This window comes from Pseudophryne corroboree, chromosome 11, assembly GCF_028390025.1.
Source record: "Pseudophryne corroboree isolate aPseCor3 chromosome 11, aPseCor3.hap2, whole genome shotgun sequence".
Taxonomy (NCBI): Eukaryota; Metazoa; Chordata; class Amphibia; order Anura; family Myobatrachidae; genus Pseudophryne; species Pseudophryne corroboree.
In genome coordinates, this window is record NC_086454.1 from 337,144,593 (window position 1) to 337,165,022 (window position 20,430).

The 20,430-nt window shown below is 44.8% G+C and overlaps 1 protein-coding gene across 7 annotated transcripts in view; it reads right to left on the bottom strand.

The window, feature by feature from the left end:
* NDRG4 (NDRG family member 4) overlaps nucleotides 1-20,430 on the bottom strand; it is a 230,300-nt gene that overhangs the window by 77,910 nt on the left and 131,960 nt on the right. For all 7 annotated transcript variants that reach the window (XM_063945839.1, XM_063945837.1, XM_063945833.1 and 4 more), the window contains 5 exons: nucleotides 19,566-19,686; nucleotides 19,427-19,489; nucleotides 16,145-16,205; nucleotides 11,714-11,800; nucleotides 11,539-11,595 (listed from right to left, as the gene is read on the bottom strand). In XM_063945839.1, the coding sequence (XP_063801909.1) occupies nucleotides 11,539-11,595; nucleotides 11,714-11,800; nucleotides 16,145-16,205; nucleotides 19,427-19,489; nucleotides 19,566-19,686 (389 nt within the window). The remainder of the gene's footprint in view (nucleotides 1-11,538; nucleotides 11,596-11,713; nucleotides 11,801-16,144; nucleotides 16,206-19,426; nucleotides 19,490-19,565; nucleotides 19,687-20,430) is intronic.

Genomic DNA, 20,430 nt, shown 5'->3' on the forward strand with positions numbered 1-20,430 from the left:
TACACGGCAGTACTGTTACTAGAAAAAGCATCCATACTGATAACACTACACGGCAGTACTGTTACTAGATGAAGCATCCATACTGATAACACTACGCGGCAGTACTGTTACTAGATGAAGCATCCATATACTGATAACACTACACGGCAGTAGTTACTAGATGAAGCATCCATACTGATAACACTACACGGCAGTACTGTCACTAGATGAAGCATCCATACTGATAACACTACGCGGCAGTACTGTTACTAGATGAAGCATCCATATACTGATAACACTACACGGCAGTACTGTTACTAGATGAAGCATCCATACTGATAACACTACACGGCAGTACTGTTACTAGATGAAGCATCCATACTGATAACACTACGCGGCAGTACTGTTACTAGATGAAGCATCCATATTGATAACACTACACGGCAGTACTGTTACTAGATGAAGCATCCATACTGATAACACTACACGGCAGTACTGTTACTAGATGAAGCATCCATACTGATAACACTACACGGCAGTACTGTCACTAGAAGAAGCATCCATACTGATAACACTACGCGGCAGTACTGTTACTAGATGAAGCATTCATACTGATAACACTACACGGCAGTACTGTCACTAGAAAAAGCATCCATACTGATAACACTACGCGGCAGTACTGTTACTAGATGAAGCATCCATACTGATAACACTACGCGGCAGTACTGTTACTAGATGAAGCATTCATACTGATAACACTACATGGCAGTACTGTCACTAGATGAAGCACCCATACTGATAACACTACGCGGCAGTACTGTTACTAGATGAAGCATCCATCCTGATAACACTACACGGCAGTACTGTCACTAGAAGAAGCATCCATACTGATAACACTACGCGGCAGTACTGTTACTAGATGAAGCATCCATACTGATAACACTACGCGGCAGTACTGTTACTAGATGAAGCATCCATACTGATACCACTACACGGCAGTACTGTCACTAGAAAAAGCATCCATACTGATAACACTACGCGGCAGTACTGTTACTAGATGAAGCATCCATACTGATACCACTACACGGCAGTACTGTCACTAGAAAAAGCATCCATACTGATAACACTACGCGGCAGTACTGTTACTAGATGAAGCATTCATACTGATAACACTACATGGCAGTACTGTCACTAGATGAAGCATCCATACTGATAACACTACACGGCAGTACTGTTACTAGATGAAGCACCCATACTGATAACACTACGCGGCAGTATTGTTACTAGATGAAGCATCCATACTGATAACACTACGCGGCAGTACTGTCACTAGAAGAAGCATCCATACTGATAACACTACGCGGCAGTACTGTTACTAGATGAAGCATCCATACTGATAACACTACGCGGCAGTACTGTTACTAGATGAAGCATCCATACTGATAACACTACACGGCAGTACTGTCACTAGATGAAGCATCCATACTGATAACACTACACGGCAGTACTGTTACTAGATGAAGCATCCATACTGATAACACTACGCGGCAGTACTGTTACTAGATGAAGCATCCATACTGATAACACTACACGGCAGTACTGTCACTAGAAGAAGCATCCATACTGATAACACTACGCGGCAGTACTGTCACTAGAAGAAGCATCCATACTGATAACACTACGCGGCAGTACTGTTACTAGATGAAGCATCCATACTGATAACACTACGCGGCAGTACTGTCACTAGATGAAGCATCCATACTGATAATACTACACGGCAGTACTGTTACTAGATGAAGCATCCATACTGATAACACTACACGGCAGTACTGTCACTAGAAGAAGCATCCATACTGATAACACTACGCGGCAGTACTGTCACTAGAAGAAGCATCCATCCAGATAACACTACGCGGCAGTACTGTTACTAGATGAAGCATCCATACTGATAACACTACACGGCAGTACTGTCACTAGATGAAGCATCCATACTGATAATACTACACGGCAGTACTGTTACTAGATGAAGCATCCATACTGATAACACTACACGCCAGTACTGTCACTAGATGAAGCACCCATACTGATAACACTACGCGGCAGTATTGTTACTAGATGAAGCATCCATACTGATAACACTACACGGCAGTACTGTTACTAGATGAAGCATCCATACTGATAACACTACACGGCAGTACTGTCACTAGATGAAGCATCCATACTAATAACACTACACGGCAGTACGGTTACTAGATGAAGCATCCATATACTGATAACACTACACGGCAGTACTGTTACTAGATGAAGCATCCATACTGATAACACTACACGGCAGTACTGTCACTAGATGAAGCATCCATACTGATAACACTACGCGTCAGTATTGTTACTAGATGAAGCATCCATATTGATAACACTACACGGCAGTACTGTTACTAGATGAAGCATCCATACTGATAACACTACACGGCAGTACTGTTACTAGATGAAGCATCCATACTGATAACACTACGCGGCAGTATTGTTACTAGATGAAGCATCCATACTGATAACACTACGCGGCAGTACTGTTACTAGATGAAGCATCCATATACTGATAACACTACACGGCAGTACTGTTACTAGATGAAGCATCCATACTGATAACACTACACGGCAGTACTGTCACTAGAAGAAGCATCCGTACTGATAACACTACGCGGAAGTACTGTTACTAGATGAAGCATCCATACTGATACCACTACACGGCAGTACTGTCACTAGAAAAAGCATCCATACTGATAACACTACGCGGCAGTACTGTTACTAGATGAAGCATCCATACTGATACCACTACACGGCAGTACTGTCACTAGAAAAAGCATCCATACTGATAACACTACGCGGCAGTACTGTTACTAGATGAAGCATCCATACTGATACCACTACACGGCAGTACTGTCACTAGAAAAAGCATCCATACTGATAACACTACGCGGCAGTACTGTTACTAGATGAAGCATCCATACTGATAACACTACGCGGCAGTACTGTTACTAGATGAAGCATCCATACTGATACCACTACACGGCAGTACTGTCACTAGAAAAAGCATCCATACTGATAACACTACGCGGCAGTACTGTTACTAGATGAAGCATCCATCCTGATAACACTACACGGCAGTACTGTCACTAGAAGAAGCATCCATACTGATAACACTACGCGGCAGTACTGTTACTAGATGAAGCATCCATACTGATACCACTACACGGCAGTACTGTCACTAGAAAAAGCATCCATACTGATAACACTACGCGGCAGTACTGTTACTAGATGAAGCATCCATACTGATAACACTACGCGGCAGTACTGTTACTAGATGAAGCATCCATACTGATACCACTACACGGCAGTACTGTCACTAGAAAAAGCATCCATACTGATAACACTACGCGGCAGTACTGTTACTAGATGAAGCATCCATCCTGATAACACTACACGGCAGTACTGTCACTAGAAGAAGCATCCATACTGATAACACTACGCGGCAGTACTGTTACTAGATGAAGCATCCATACTGATAACACTACGCGGCAGTACTGTTACTAGATGAAGCATCCATACTGATAACACTACACGGCAGTACTGTTACTAGATGAAGCATCCATACTGATAACACTACACCAGGGCTTATTTGAAGGACACTTGTGATATTTTACAGAAATTATCCCTATATGAATGGTGTGAGGGTGACTACCTATGCACAGCAGACGTAGGATCCCTATACACCATTATTGAAAAAGAAAATGGACTGGCTGTATTATCATATTTTTTAAACCGTAGCACATTGGGAGATGATTTAAAACAATTCATCTTAAAAAGTATTAAGTTTATTTTAACCCATAATTATTTTATATTTGAAGGCACATTTTATTTACAATTGACGGGCACTGCCATGGGCACCAGGTTCGCCCCCAGCTATGCTAATTTATTTATGGCCTACTGGGAGGAACAGATGGTGTTCAGTGGTGGCCAGCTGGGGACGGGCCTGGTGCTCTGGCAGCGCTTCATAGATGATATCATTTTTGTATGGAGAGGTGATAAGGAGCAATTGACTGATTTATGTAGTTTACTAAACTCCAATGAGTTATCGATCAAATTAACCTTTCAGTTAAGTCAAGCTAGCATTTATTTTATATATATTGAAGTCGGAATTTTAAAGACTCGGACGTTTAGAAAGGCAACCGACTCAAATAGCTTTATTGACATCTCCAGTCAACACCACCCTAACTGGCTGGAATCTATACCATTCAGCCAGTACATACGTATCAGGAGAAATTGGACGGATGACATGGTGTGCCAACAACAGCAGGATGATCTATCAGACCGGTTCATAGCAAAGGGTTATCAGGTAGAACAGTTAAATAAGGCTAAGGATAGGGTTAATAAGATGGAAAGAACGGACCTATTGAAGACCAAAAGCCCAAAAAGGGATAAGGATGATAATAACAAGTTCCAATGGGCTTTTTCAAGAATTTAATGCTAAATAAAAACAAATAGAAACCATTTTTAAAAATAACTGGAAATTATTGAGACAAGATCCTCTGTTAGAAAAGGTTATACCTGATAAACCTGTATTTATTTACAGGAGAGCACCATCATTACAAAATCAATTAGTAAAGAGCAGCACGGAGATTAATCCCAAACCCAGTATTAGAACCAAAGGGTTCCACCGCTGTGGAGATTGTTTGATGTGCAAAACAGTAAAAATGAAAGACAAGAAATTTACTAACATAATTATTAATGAGCGGGCAGTAGAGCTAAAATAATTTATTACATGTAATTCTCGAAACGTTGTATATGCTCATGCGGATATTTCTATGTGGAAAAGACCACAAGGAATTTAAAAGTAAGGGCAGCAGAGCATATCTATAACATACGCAAAGGTCTCACCACGCACACTGTTTCATCTCATTTTAAAGCATGTCATGAGTCTAAGGAGTGCACAATAAAAGGTTTCTGGGATATACAACAAATACAACCCCAATGGAAAAATAGAAATATAGAAAAACGTTTATCTCAAGCAGAAATGAAATGGATCTATCATTTAGGAACCCTTGCCCCTAAGGGATTAAAAGGGGAATTTGAATTAAAATGTTTCCGGATTTAGAATCGAATTTACTTTTTACCCTGAATTGCACTCCTTTATGACTCTTCACATGAGTTTTTATTAATTTGCTCTTTTTATACTCTCCGTGGATTTTGTATATTTTGTATATATGTATGTTTGACAATGTGCACTCATTTTATGTTTTCTCATTTGAGGCATTTCACTAACTTGGATGGTGAAGCCCAATATACATTTACAAATAATTGGTGGTGTAAAACACGGATGGAATACTATGATGTTACAGTGGAACTGCTCGATTTCCGGCCAGTGGCATACACCAGCCGGGGATGGAACGCACGGCCATTGCGGAAAGAGCGGAAGATGACGACTTCTGCTGTGTGGAACGCACGAGCCGTGAATGGAATACACGGCACTTCCGGACATACCCACCGCTTTGGACAGCGTCGGCGCGGACATGGGTAGCCGTTTAGCGTCGATTTAGCTCAGCTGGTCTATGTATTAGTTAGGGTATAAAAGGGAGTTAAGGGTGGGCAGTATACACGCTTCTGATGAAGGACATAATAGTCTGAAACGCGTTAAGCGTTCTGCTCTCCCTATCTACATTATCCCGTTGGAAGGCTGTCGTTTTGGTAATCCTGTACTGCTATCTTGTTCCGAGCTTGGTACAGTTGACCCAGATCCATCAGGGGACTTCTAGGATTTTCCAAATCGTTGCTGCTATTGCCTTAAGGGATTCTTTGAACATGCGATTTTATCCTTTATGTTTGTAAGTGTAACCTGTTATTAAATCCGATATATTTTAAATGACAAATTGCACTATGATGGTTTTTTATTGTGTTCCCCCTATGAATTAGAGGGGTTCTCTTATGAAGGGGACACAAGTCTGTTGCAGATTGCCTGCTAAGAAATAAGTTGGAACACTACCAGATAATTGTGGATTTTGATATATCTTTCAAAAAACGGTATTGTTCCCTTTCTATTATTGTGGTGAGGTAATTGGTGAACTGGTTTATCTGTGGAGCGCTTGTAATCTCTCTCTTAAACTTTTCTGACCTTGTGATAACACTACACGGCAGTACTGTTACTAGATGAAGCATCCATCCTGATAACACTACACGGCAGTACTGTTACTAGATGAAGCATCCATACTGATAACACTACACGGCAGTACTGTTACTAGATGAAGCATTCATACAGATAACACTACACGGCAGTACTGTTACTAGATGAAGCATCCATATGGATAACACTACACGGCAGTACTGTTACTAGATGAAGCATTCATACTGATAACACTGCACGGCAGTACTGTTACTAGATGAAGCATCCATACGGATAACACTACACGGCAGTACTGTTACTAGATGAAGCATCCATACTGATAACACTACACGGCAGTACTGTTACTAGATGAAGCAACCATATACTGATAACGCTACACGGCAGTACTGTTACTAGATGAAGCATCCATATACTGATAACACTACACGGCAGTACTGTTACTAGATGAAGCATCCATATACTGATAACACTACACGGCAGTACTGTTACTAGATGAAGCATCCATACTGATAACACTACACGGCAGTACTGTTACTAGATGAAGAATCCATACTGATAACACTACACGGCAGTACTGTCACTAGATGAAGCATCCATCATGATAACACTACACGGCAGTACTGTTACTAGATGAAGCATCCATCCTGATAACACTACACGGCAGTACTGTTACTAGATGAAGCATTGATACTGATAACACTACACGGCAGTACTGTTACTAGATGTAGCATCCATACTGATAACACTACACGGCAGTACTGTTACTAGATGAAGCATCCATCCTGATAACACTACACGGCAGTAGTTACTAGATGAAGCATTCATACTGATAACACTACACGGCAGTACTGTTACTAGATGAAGCATCCATATACTGATAACACTACACGGCAGTACTGTCACTAGATGAAGCATCCATATACTGATAACACTACACGGCAGTACTGTTACTAGATGAAGCATCCATACTGATAACACTACACGGCAGTACTGTTACTAGATGAAGAATCCATACTGATAACACTACACGGCAGTACTGTCACTAGATGAAGCATCCATCCTGATAACACTACACGGCAGTACTGTTACTAGATGAAGCTTCCATCCTGATAACACTACACGGCAGTACTGTTACTAGATGAAGCATTGATACTGATAACACTACACGGCAGTACTGTTACTAGATGTAGCATCCATACTGATAACACTACACGGCAGTACTGTTACTAGATGAAGCATTCATACTGATACCACTACACGGCAGTACTGTTACTAGATGAAGCATCCATCCTGATAACACTACACGGCAGTACTGTTACTAGATGAAGCATTCATACTGATAACACTACACGGCAGTACTGTTACTAGATGAAGCAACCATATACTGATAACACTACACGGCAGTACTGTTACTAGATGAAGCATCCATCCTGATAACACTACACGGCAGTACTGTTACTAGATGAAGCATCCATCCTGATAACACTACACGGCAGTACTGTTACTAGATGAAGCATTCATACTGATAACACTACACGGCAGTACTGTTACTAGATGAAGCATCCTTACTGATAACACTACACGGCAGTACGGTTACCAGATGAATCATCCATGCTGATCCATATACTGATAGCACTACACGGCAGTACTGTTACTAGATGAAGCATCCATACGGCTAACACTACACGGCAGTACTGTTACTAGATGAAGCATTGATACTGATAACACTACACAGCAGTACTGTTACTAGATGAAGCATTGATACTGATAACACTACACAGCAGTACTGTTACTAGATGAAGCATCCATATACGGATAACACTACGCGGCAGTACTGTTACTAGAAGAAGCATCCATACTGATAACACTACACGGCAGTACTGTCACTAGAAGAAGCATTCATACTGATAAAACCACACGGCAGTACTGTTACTAGATGAAGCATTCATACTGATAAAACCACACGGCAGTACTGTCACTAGATGAAGCATCCATCCTGATAACACTACAAGCAGTACTGTTACTAGAAGAAGCATTCATACTGATAACGCTACACGGCAGTACTGTTACTAGATGACACATCCATCCTGATAACACTACAAGCAGTACTGTTACTAGATGAAGCAACCATATACGGATAACACTACACTGCAGTACTGTTACTAGAAGAAGCATTCATACTGATAACACTACACAGCAGTACTGTTACTAAATGAAGCATCCATACTGATAACACTACACGGCAGTACTGTTACTAGATGAAGCATCCATACTGATAACACCACACGCCAGTACTGTTACTAGATGAAGTTTCCATATACGGATAACACTACACTGCAGTACTGTTACTAGAAGAAGCATCCATCCTGATAACACTTCACGGCAGTACTGTTACTAGATGAAGCACCCATACTGATAACACTACACGGCAGTACTGTTACTAGATGAAGCATCCATACTGATAACACCACACGGCAGTACTGTTACTAGGTGAAGAATCCATATACTGATAACACTACACAGCAGTACTGTTACTAGATGAAGCATCCATATACTGATAACACTACACGGCAGTACTGTTACTAGATAAAGCATCCATATACGGATAACACCACACTGCAGTACTGTTACTAGATGAAGCATCCATATACTGATAACACTACACGGCAGTACTGTTACTAGATGAGGCATCCATATACGGATAACACCACACGGCAGTACTGTTACTAGATGAAGCATCCATATACTGATAACACTACACGGCAGTACTGTTACTACATGAAGCATCCATATATGGATAACACCACACGGCAGTACTGTTACTAGATAAAGCATTCATACTGATAAAACCACACGGCAGTACTGTCACTAGATGAAGCATCCATCCTGATAACACTACAAGCAGTACTGTTACTAGAAGAAGCATTCATACTGATAACACTACACAGCAGTACTGTTACTAGATGAAGCACCCATACTGATAAAACCACACTGCAGTACTGTTACTAGATGAAGCATCCATACTGATAACATTACACGGCAGTACTGTTACTAGATAAAGCACCCATACTGATAACACTACACGGCAGTACTGTTACTAGATGAAGCATTCATCCTGATAACACTACATGGCAGTACTGTTACTAGATGAAGCACCCATACTGATAACACTAAACGGCAGTACTGTTACTAGATGAAGCATTCATCCTGATAACACTACACGGAAGTACTGTTACTAGATGAAGCATCCATATGGATAACACTACACGGCAGTAATGTTACTAGATGAAGCATCCATATACTGATAGCACTACACGGCAGTACTGTTACTAGGTGAAGCATCCATCCTGATAACGCTACAAGCAGTACTGTTACTAGAAGAAGCATTCATACTGATAACACTACATGCCAGTACCGTCACTAGATGAAGCATCCATACGGATAACACTACACTGCAGTACTGTTACTAGATTAAGCATCCATACTGATAACACCACACGCCAGTACTGTTACTAGATGAAGTTTCCATATACGGATAACACTACACGGCAGTACTGTTACTAGAAGAAGCATTCATACTGATAACACTACACGGCAGTACTGTTACTAGATGAAGCATCCATACTGATAACACTACACGGCAGTACTGTTACTAGATGAAGCATTGATACTGATAACACTACACGGCAGTACTGTCACTAGATGAAGCATTCATCCTGATAAAACTGCACGGCAGTACTGTTACTAGATGAAGCACCCATACTGATAACACTACACGGCAGTACTGTTACTAGATGAAGCATCCATCCTGATAACACTTCACGGCAGTACTGTTACTAGATGAAGCACCCATACTGATAACACTACACGGCAGTACTGTTACTAGATAAAGCATCCATATACGGATAACACCACACTGCAGTACTGTTACTAGATGAAGCATCCATATACTGATAACACTACACGGCAGTACTGTTACTAGATGAGGCATCCATATACGGATAGCACCACACGGCAGTACTGTTACTAGATGAAGCATCCATATACTGATAACACTACACGGCAGTACTGTTACTAGATGAAGCATCCATATACGGATAACACCACACGGCAGTACTGTTACTAGATAAAGCATTGATATTGATAACACTACACGGCAGTACTGTTACAAGATGAAGAATCCATACTGATAACACTACACGGCACTACTGCTACTAGATGAAGCATTGATACTGATAACACTACACGGCAGTACTGTTACTAGATGAAGCACCCATACTGATAACACTACACGGCAGTACTGTTACTAGATGAAGCATCTATACTGATAACTCTACACCGCAGTACTGTTACTAGATGAAGCATCCATACTGATAACACCACACGGCAGTACTGTTACTAGATGAAGCATCCATATACTGATAACACTACACAGCAGTACTGTTACTAGATGAAGCATCCATATCCTGATAACACTACACGGCAGTACTGTTACTAGATAAAGTATCCATATACGGATAACACCACACGGCAGTACTGTTACTAGATGAAGCATCCATATACTGATAACACTACACGGCAGTACTGTTACTAGATGAAGCATCCATATACGGATAACACCACACGGCAGTACTGTTACTAGATAAAGCATTGATACTGATAACACTACACAGCAGTACTGTTACAAGATGAAGAATCCATACTGATAACACTACACGGCAGTACTGTTACTAGATGAAGCATCCATACTGATAACACTACACAGCAGTACTGTTACAAGATGAAGAATCCATACTGATAACACTACACGGCAGTACCATTACTAGATGAAGCATCCATATACTGATAACACTACACGGCAGTACTGTTACTAGATGAAGCATCCATACTGATAACACTACACGGCAGTACTGTTACTAGATGAAGCATCCATATACTGATAACACTACACGGCAGTACTGTTACTAGATAAAGTATCCATATACGGATAACACCACACGGCAGTACTGTTACTAGATGAAGCATCCATATACTGATAACACTACACGGCAGTACTGTTACTAGATGAAGCATCCATATACGGATAACACCACACGGCAGTACTGTTACTAGATAAAGCATTGATACTGATAACACTACACGGCACTACTGTTACTAGATGAAGCATCCATATACTGATAACACTACATGGCAGTACGGTTACTAGATGAAGCATCCATACTGATAACACTACATGGCAGTACTGTTACTAGAAGAAGCATCCATCCTGATAACACTACACGGTAGTACTGTTACTAGTGGAATACGTCATTGATACCACGTAGTGTTGTTACTGTTGAAGACACATTATTGCCCATACAATATGTAACGATGAGTAACAATACCTGACTGAAGAGATGCGACAACACTGTGTCAGGAAGGGAACTGGTAAGTCCGGACAGCTGAATAAAGAGAGACAGGAGTAACACAGCGTTATACTAGGGACTAGGGCAGAGACTACAAACACTTCACTAGAAGATGGAGCTGCTGCTGATTGCTACATACAGTATCTCTGCTTACCTTGCCAGCTGCCCAGTCAATCCAGCCCTTCCCATTGGGATCAATGTTTACCAGGACCAAACCTTCCACCAACTCTGGGAAAATCAGCTGTGGGCAGAGAAAGTTTAAATGACCATGGAGGACATTACAGTGTCTCCGCACTCTGTATCATATCACTGCACTATCTCTCCAGTGTCTCTGCACTCTGTATCATATCACTGCACTATCTCTCCAGTGTCTCTGCACTCTGTATCATATCACTGCACTATCTCTCCAGTGTCTCTGCACTCTGTATCATATCACTGCACTATTTCTCCAGTGTCACTGCACTCTGTATCATATCACTGCACTATTTCTCCAGTGTCTCCGCACTCTGTATCATATCACTGCACTATTTCTCCAGTGTCTCTGCACTCTGTATCATATCACTGCACTATTTCTCCAGTGTCTCCGCACTCTGTATCATATCACTGCACTATTTCTCCAGTGTCTCCGCACTCTGTATCATATCACTGCACTATCTCTCCAGTGTCTCCGCACTCTGTGTCATATCACTGCACTATTTCTCCAGTGTCTCCGCACTCTGTATCATATCACTGCACTATCTCTCCAGTGTCTCTGCACTCTGTGTCATATCACTGCACTGTCTCTCCAGTGTCTCTGCACTCTGTGTCATATCACTGCACTCTCTCTCCAGTGTCTCTGCACTCTGTATCATATCACTGCACTGTCTCTCCAGTGTCTCTGCACTCTGTATCATATCACTGCACTGTCTCTCCAGTGTCTCTGCACTCTGTATCATATCACTGCACTATCTCTCCAGTGTCACTGCACTCTCTCTCCAGTGTCTCTGCACTCTGTATCATATCACTGCACTGTCTCTCCAGTGTCTCTGCACTCTGTATCATATCACTGCACTCTCTCTCCAGTGTCTCTGCACTCTGTATCATATCACTGCACTATCTCTCCAGTGTCTCTGCATTCTGTATCATATCACTGCACTGTCTCTCCAGTGTCTCTGCACTCTGTATCATATCACTGCACTATCTCTCCAGTGTCACTGCACTCTCTCTCCAGTGTCTCTGCACTCTGTATCATATCACTGCACTGTCTCTCCAGTGTCTCTGCACTCTGTATCATATCACTGCACTCTCTCTCCAGTGTCTCTGCACTCTGTATCATATCACTGCACTATCTCTCCAGTGTCTCTGCATTCTGTATCATATCACTGCACTATCTCTCCAGTGTCTCTGCACTCTGTATTATATCACTGCACTATCTCTCCACTCTGTATCATATCACTGCAATATCTCTCCAGTGTCTCTGCATCATATCACTGCACTCTCTCTCCAGTGTCTCTGCACTCTGCATCATATCACTGCACTCTCTCTCCAGTGTCTCTACACTCTGCATCATATCACTGCACTCTCTCTCCAGTGTCTCTGCACTCTGCATCATATCACTGCACTCTCTCTCCAGTGTCTCTGCACTCTGTATCATATCACTGCACAGTGCACTGTCTCTCCAGTGTCACTGCACTCTGTATCATATCACTGCACTATTTCTCCAGTGTCACTGCACTCTGTATCATATCACTGCACTCTCTCTCTCCAGTGTCTCTGCACTCTGTATCATATCACTGCACTGTCTCTCCAGTGTCACTGCACTCTGTATCATATCACTGCACTGTCTCTCCAGTGTCACTGCACTCTGTATATCACTGCACTGTCTCTCCAGTGTCTCTGCACTCTGTATCATATCACTGCACTCTCTCTCCAGTGTCTCTGTACTCTGTATCATATCACTGCACTGTCTTTTCCGGTGCAGTGAGAGCTATCTGCTTCTGAGATGTCACACTAGTGCAGTGAGAGCTATCTGCTTCTGAGATGTCACACTAGTGCAGTGAGAGCTATCTGCTTCTGGGATGTCACACTAGTGCAGTGAGATCTATTTGCTTCTGAGATGTCACACTAGTGCAGTGAGATCTATCTGCTTCTGAGATGTCACACTAGTGCAGTGAGAGCTATCTGCTTCTGAGATGTCACACTAGTGCAGTGAGATCTATCTGCTTCTGGGATGTCACACTAGTGCAGTGAGGACTATCTGCTTCTAAGATGTTGCTCTAATGCAGGGAGAGCTATCTGTTACTGGGTTGTCAAACTAGTGCAGTGAAAGATATCTGCTTCTGGGACCTCAAACTAGTGCAGGGAGAGCTATCTGATCCTGGGTCGCCCCATACCAGTGCAGTGAGAGCTATCTGCTTCTGAGATGTCACACTAGTGCAGGGAGAGCTATCTGCTTCTGGGACCTCACACTAGTGCAGGGAGAGCTATCTGCTTCTTGGATCTCACACTAGTGCAGGGAGAGCTATCTGCTGCTGGGACGTCACACTAGTGGAGTGAGAGCTATCTGCTGCTGGGACGTCACACTAGTGCAGGGAGAGCTATCTGATCCTGGGACGTCACACTAATGCAGGGAGAGCTATCTGCTGCTGGGACGTCACACTAGTGCAGGGAGAGCTATCTGCTGCTGGGACGTCACACTAGTGCAGGGAGAGCTATCTGCTGCTGGGACGTCACACTAGTGCAGGGAGAGCTATCTGCTGCTGGGACGTCACACTAGTGCAGGGAGAGCTTTCTGCTGCTGGGACATCACACTAGTGCAGGGAGAGCTATCTGCTGCTGGGACGTCACACTAGTGTAGGGAGAGCTATCTGCTGCTGGGACGTCACACTAGTGCAGGGAGAGCTATCTGCTTCTGGGATCTCACACTAGTGCAGGGAGAGCTATCTGCTTCTGGGACCTCACCCTAGTGCAGGGAGAGCTATCTGCTGCTGGGACGTCACACTAGTGCAGGGAGAGCTATCTGCTGCTGGGATGTCACACTAGTGGAGTGAGAGCTATCTGCTGCTGGGATGTCACACTAGTGGAGTGAGAGCTATCTGCTGCTGGGACGTCACACTAGTGCAGGGAGAGCTATCTGCTGCTGGGACGTCACACTAGTGCAGGGAGAGCTATCTGCTGCTGGGACATCACACTAGTGCAGGGAGAGCTATCTGCTGCTGGGACGTCACACTAGTGTAGGGAGAGCTATCTGCTGCTGGGACGTCACACTAGTGCAGGGAGAGCTATCTGCTGCTGGAACGTCACACTAGTGCAGGGAGAGCTATCTGCTTCTGGGACCTCACACTAGTGCAGGGAGAGCTATCTGCTGCTGGGACGTCACACTAGTGCAGGGAGAGCTATCTGCTGCTGGGACGATACACTAGTGCAGGGAGAGCTATCTGCTGCTGGGACGTCACACTAGTGCAGGGAGAGCTATCTGCTGCTGGGACGTCACACTAGTGCAGGGAGAGCTATCTGCTGCTGGGACGTCACACTAGTGCAGGGAGAGCTATCTGCTTCTGGGACCTCACACTAGTGCAGGGAGAGCTATCTGCTGCTGGGACGTCACACTAGTGCAGGGAGAGCTATCTGCTGCTGGGACGTCACACTAGTGCAGGGAGAGCTATCTGCTTCTGGGACCTCACACTAGTGCAGGGAGAGCTATCTGCTGCTGGGACGTCACACTAGTGCAGGGAGAGCTATCTGCTGCTGGGACGATACACTAGTGCAGGGAGAGCTATCTGCTGCTGGGACATCACACTAGTGCAGGGAGAGCTATCTGCTGCTGGGACGTCACACTAGTGTAGGGAGAGCTATCTGCTGCTGGGACGTCACACTAGTGCAGGGAGAGCTATCTGCTGCTGGGACGTCACACTAGTGCAGGGAGAGCTATCTGCTTCTGGGACCTCACACTAGTGCAGGGAGAGCTATCTGCTGCTGGGACGTCACACTAGTGCAGGGAGAGCTATCTGCTGCTGGGACGTCACACTAGTGCAGGGAGAGATATCTGCTGCTGGGACGTCGCACTAGTGCAGGGAGAGCAATCTGCTGCTGGGACATCGCACTAGTGCAGGGAGAGCTATCTGCTTCTGGGACGTCACACTACTGCAGGGAGAGCTATCTGCTGCTGGGACGTCACACTAGTGGAGTGAGAGCTATCTGCTGCTGGGACGTCACACTAGTGCAGGGAGAGCTATCTGCTGCTGGGACGTCACACTAGTGCAGGGAGAGCTATCTGCTGCTGGGACGTCACACTAGTGCAGGGAGAGCTATCTGCTGCTGGGACGTCACACTAGTGCAGGGAGAGCTATCTGCTGCTGGGACGTCACACTGGTGCAGGGAGAGCTATCTGCTGCTGGGACGTCACACTAGTGCAGGGAGAGCTATCTGCTGATGGGACGTCACACTAGTGTAGGGTAATGACCAATGTGACCTCACCTCCATTATTATTCTGACGTCAGGATGTTGATGTGTGCATATATGACAATAGTATGACAACAGTGTTACGCTGTCTCATGTCTGAGCTGTGGGATTTATATTCCTACATCCAGATTTCTCATCAACTTACTGCAAACTTTGCAAGGACGTAGGATCCAGCTCCAACTCCGATGCCAATAATACTCTGTATGCTGCACACAAGAGAGCGATACATTATGTCACACACTCACCGATCTGTAATAGACATTATATGTCACAACATGCAAGTATACACAAAAGACCTGTGCCGCTGTATGACATCAGTCAGCATGTGTGTACATGTGTGTCTGGGGGGATCCGGATGATAGACAGTCAATAGACAGACACCATGGGGGAAATGTAATAGGGTGTGAGAATCAGAAAGTGAGAGATTTTGATTAAATTCTCCTGTTTTTTAAAGTGGCAATCATTTACATAGCAAAACCAGGCTGATATTACCATGTGAGTGATTGCCACTTTAAAAAAACAGGAGAATTGAATCAAAATCTCTCACTTTCTGATTCTCACACCTTAATACATTTCCCCCCATATGTTAGACAGACATTACGTCGACAGGGTCAAATGGTCGACATAAAAAGGCAGACACAGTTTTTTGAATTTTACATGTGTTCGGACTATTTCATACCTTCTCTATCCACGTCGGCATAGAGTTGGTTATAAACCTTGTGACGAGCACAGCGAGCCACCGAGCCCGATGCGTGGCAAGCGAATAGGGGCCCGCGAGGGGATGCCTTTCTACAATTGGGGGTCCCAGATGACAAAACTATCCACACAACCCACAAAAATGCCAAAAAACATGGTGTCTACCTTTTTTATGTCAACCATTTTCATGTCGACCTTTTGATTCTGTCGACCTAATGTCTGTCTAACATGTGGTGTCTATCTATTGACTGTCTAACTAGACACGGTCTACGATCCCACACCCATCTCTGTGAGATTTTGTGTTAGTGTGAGTCTGTGTGTGTTAGCATGAGTCTGTGTCTGTGTGTGTTAGCGTGAGTCTGAGTGTGTTAGCGTGAGTCGGTGTGTGTTAGCGTGAGTCTGTGTGTGTTAGCGTGAGTCTGTGTGTGTTAGCGTGAGTCTGTGTGTGTTAGCGTGAGTCTGTGTCTGTGTGTGTTAGTGTGAGTCGGTGTGTTTTAGCATGAGTGTGTCTGTGTATGTTAGTGTGAGTCTGTGTGTGTTAGCATGAGTCTGTGTGTTTTAGCGTGAGTCTGTGTGTGTTAGCGTGAGTCTGTGTGTATTAGCGTGAGTCTGTGTGTATTAGTGTGAGTCTGTGTGTATTAGTGTGAGTCTGTGTGTATTAGTGTGAGTCTGTGTGTATTAGTGTGAGTCTGTGTCTGTTAGCGTGAGTCTGTGTCTGTTAGCGTGAGTCTGTGTGTGTTAGCATGAGTGTGTCTGTGTGTATGTTAGCGTGAGTCTGTGTGTATGTTAGCGTGAGTCTGTGTGTCTGGTAGCGTGAGTCTGTGTGTCTGGTAGCGTGAGTCTGTGTGTCTGGTAGCGTGAGTCTGTGTGTCTGGTAGCGTGAGTCTGTGTGTCTGGTAGCGTGAGTCTGTGTGTCTGGTAGCGTGAGTCTGTGTCTGTGTGTGTTAGTGTGAGTCTGTGTGTGTTAGCATTAGTTTGTCTGCGTATGTTAGTGTGAGTCTGTGTGTGTATTAGCGTGAGTCTGTGGGTGTGTTAGTGTGAGTCTGTGTGTATGTTAGCGTGAGTCTGTGTGTCTGTTAGCGTGAGTCTGTGTCTGTTAGCGTGAGTCTGTGTCTGTTAGCGTGAGTCTGTGTCTGTTAGCGTGAGTGTGAGTCTGGGTGTGTTAGTGTGAGTCTGGGTGTGTTAGTGTGAGTCTGTGGATGTGTTAGCGTGAGTCTGTGGATGTGTTAGCGTGAGTGTGTGTATGTTAGCGTGAGTCTGTGTCTGTTAGCGTGAATGTGAGTCTGTGTCTGTTAGCGTGAATGTGAGCCTGGGTGTGTTAGCGTGAGCCTGGGTGTGTTAGCGTGAGTCTGGGTGTGTTAGCGTGAGTCTGGGTGTGTTAGCGTGAGTCTGGGTGTGTTAGCGTGAGTCTGTGTCTGTTAGCGTGAGTCTGTGTCTGTTAGCGTGAGTCTGTGTGTGTTAGTGTGAGTCTGTGTGTGTTAGTGTGAGTCTATGTGTGTTAGTGTGAGTCTGTCTGTTAGCGTGAGTCTGTGTGTGTGTTAGCGTGAGTCTGTGTGTCTGTTAGCGTGAGTCTGTGTGTGTGTTAGCGTGAGTGTGTGTTAGCGTGAGTCTGTGGGTGTGTTAGTGTGAGTGTGTGTATGTTAGCATGAGTCTGTGTCTGTTAGCGTGAGTCTGTGTCTGTTAGCGTGAGTGTGAGTCTGGGTGTGTTAGTGTGAGTCTGGGTGTGTGTTAGCGTGAGTCTGTGGGTGTGTTAGCGTGAGTCTGTGGGTGTGTTAGTGTGAGTCTGTGTGTATGTTAGCGTGAGTCTGTGTCTGTTAGCGTGAGTGTGAGCCTGGGTGTGTTAGTGTGAGTCTGGGTGTGTTAGCGTGAGCCTGGGTGTGTTAGCGTGAGTCTGGGTGTGTTAGCGTGAGTCTGGGTGTGTTAGCGTGAGTCTGGGTGTGTTAGTGTGAGTCTATGTGTGTTAGCGTGAGTCTATGTGTGTTAGCGTGAGTCTGTCTGTTAGCGTGAGTCTGTCTGTGTGTTAGCGTGAGTCTGTGTGTGTGTTAGCGTGAGTCTGTGTGTGTGTTAGCGTGAGTCTGTGTGTGTGTTAGTGTGAGTCTGTGTGTGTTAGCGTGAGTCTGTGTCTGTTAGCGTGAGTCTGTGTCTGTTAGCGTGAGTCTGTGTCTGTTAGTGTGAGTCTGTGTGTGTTAGCGTGAGTCTGTGTCTGTTAGCGTGAGTCTGTGTCTGTGTTAGTGTGAGTCTGTGTGTGTTAAAGCCTACTAGGTCAATTTATCAATAAATGCATACTCAACGTGATCTGCAGTATGTAATTATTACGCCCGGATGCAACAATGAATGGTTTGCCCGTTACGCCAGCCAACAGAAGGCGCTGTGAATACTTTCCTGGAGTGAGTAAGCGCATCCACAGACACAGTGGTGACAGGACCCCCGGGGTGATGGGGTGAAGGCCGCCTGCTCCCGGCGGATACAGCGTTGTGTGTGTGTGTATATATATGTTTGTTGCATCGTACACACATTCATGATACTTATGTCATTCATACTTACTAACGGGTCACACTCCCCAGTTACAGCACCTGGGTGTAAGTGTGGCGCACGCCTGGCGCATGCACTACTGGGGCACAGTTGCAGACACATCAGCGATGATGGACACGCATGCAATTACACGCCAATCTCTGACATGGGGGTACACACGTGTGTCACAGGGAGGATGCATGCAGCCGTCATGTCCTACCCAAAGTGCTGCAGGACGCTGGGTAACATGGCTGCCAGGTTCTCCATGGTGGGATATTGGTAACTAGGAGGAGAGACACGGTCAGAAGCTCATCAGCAACAGGTAAACTCACACACTGCACAGGGGGTATATTACTTACCCCTGGGGGAACTGGGAGGCTCCCACCTGCTGCCCGGGGGCATCTACATGACACACCACAAAGTGCTTGGTGATCTCCTGCATGTCCTCGTAGTTGAAGAAGGTGTTGAAGCAAAGCTTATCTGGAAGAGGAGAAGAATGACTGGTCCACAATACAAGTCGGGGGTGTGTATACGTTTCATCAGTAACGTTCACAAAACAGACAGAGCTGATGAAGTCTGACACCCATCCAAACAAAACGCGCCGGGCCCAGCTTCAGCTCCCATCCGGTAACCCGCCGGCCGATGTGAGGCGCAGAGTGCAGCTGTAATCGCAGCATCGGACCCGGTGACATTCCCCGACAGCTCCCGGCACACTCACACAGATTCCCAATCCAATGGGGGGGGGGAGACTAGAGGCGGACCACACTGACACCGGAAAAGCAACTGCAGTAATAACCGGACGTAATGCAATCTAAGGGGATAGGTGACCCCCTGCGGCTCTGGAACATTGGTGAAAGTTTGTCCTTTTAACTAGATGAAAACTCATTGATGGTCTACCCATGGTGCAGCGGGGAAGGCTATTCATCCCTGTACCTATGTGTGTGATTATATACATTCGAGTTCAGCCCCCGCGCACACAAGTGCCATTACACCGTCCGTATAGTCAACCATCTGTCACTTCTTACTAGAAAAATAAGAATTTACTTACCGATAATTCTATTTCTCATAGTCCGTAGTGGATGCTGGGGACTCCGAAAGGACCATGGGGAATAGCGGCTCCGCAGGAGACTGGGCACCAAGTAAAAGCTTTAGGACTAGCTGGTGTGCACTGGCTCCTCCCCCTATGACCCTCCTCCAAGCCTCAGTTAGGATACTGTGCCCAGA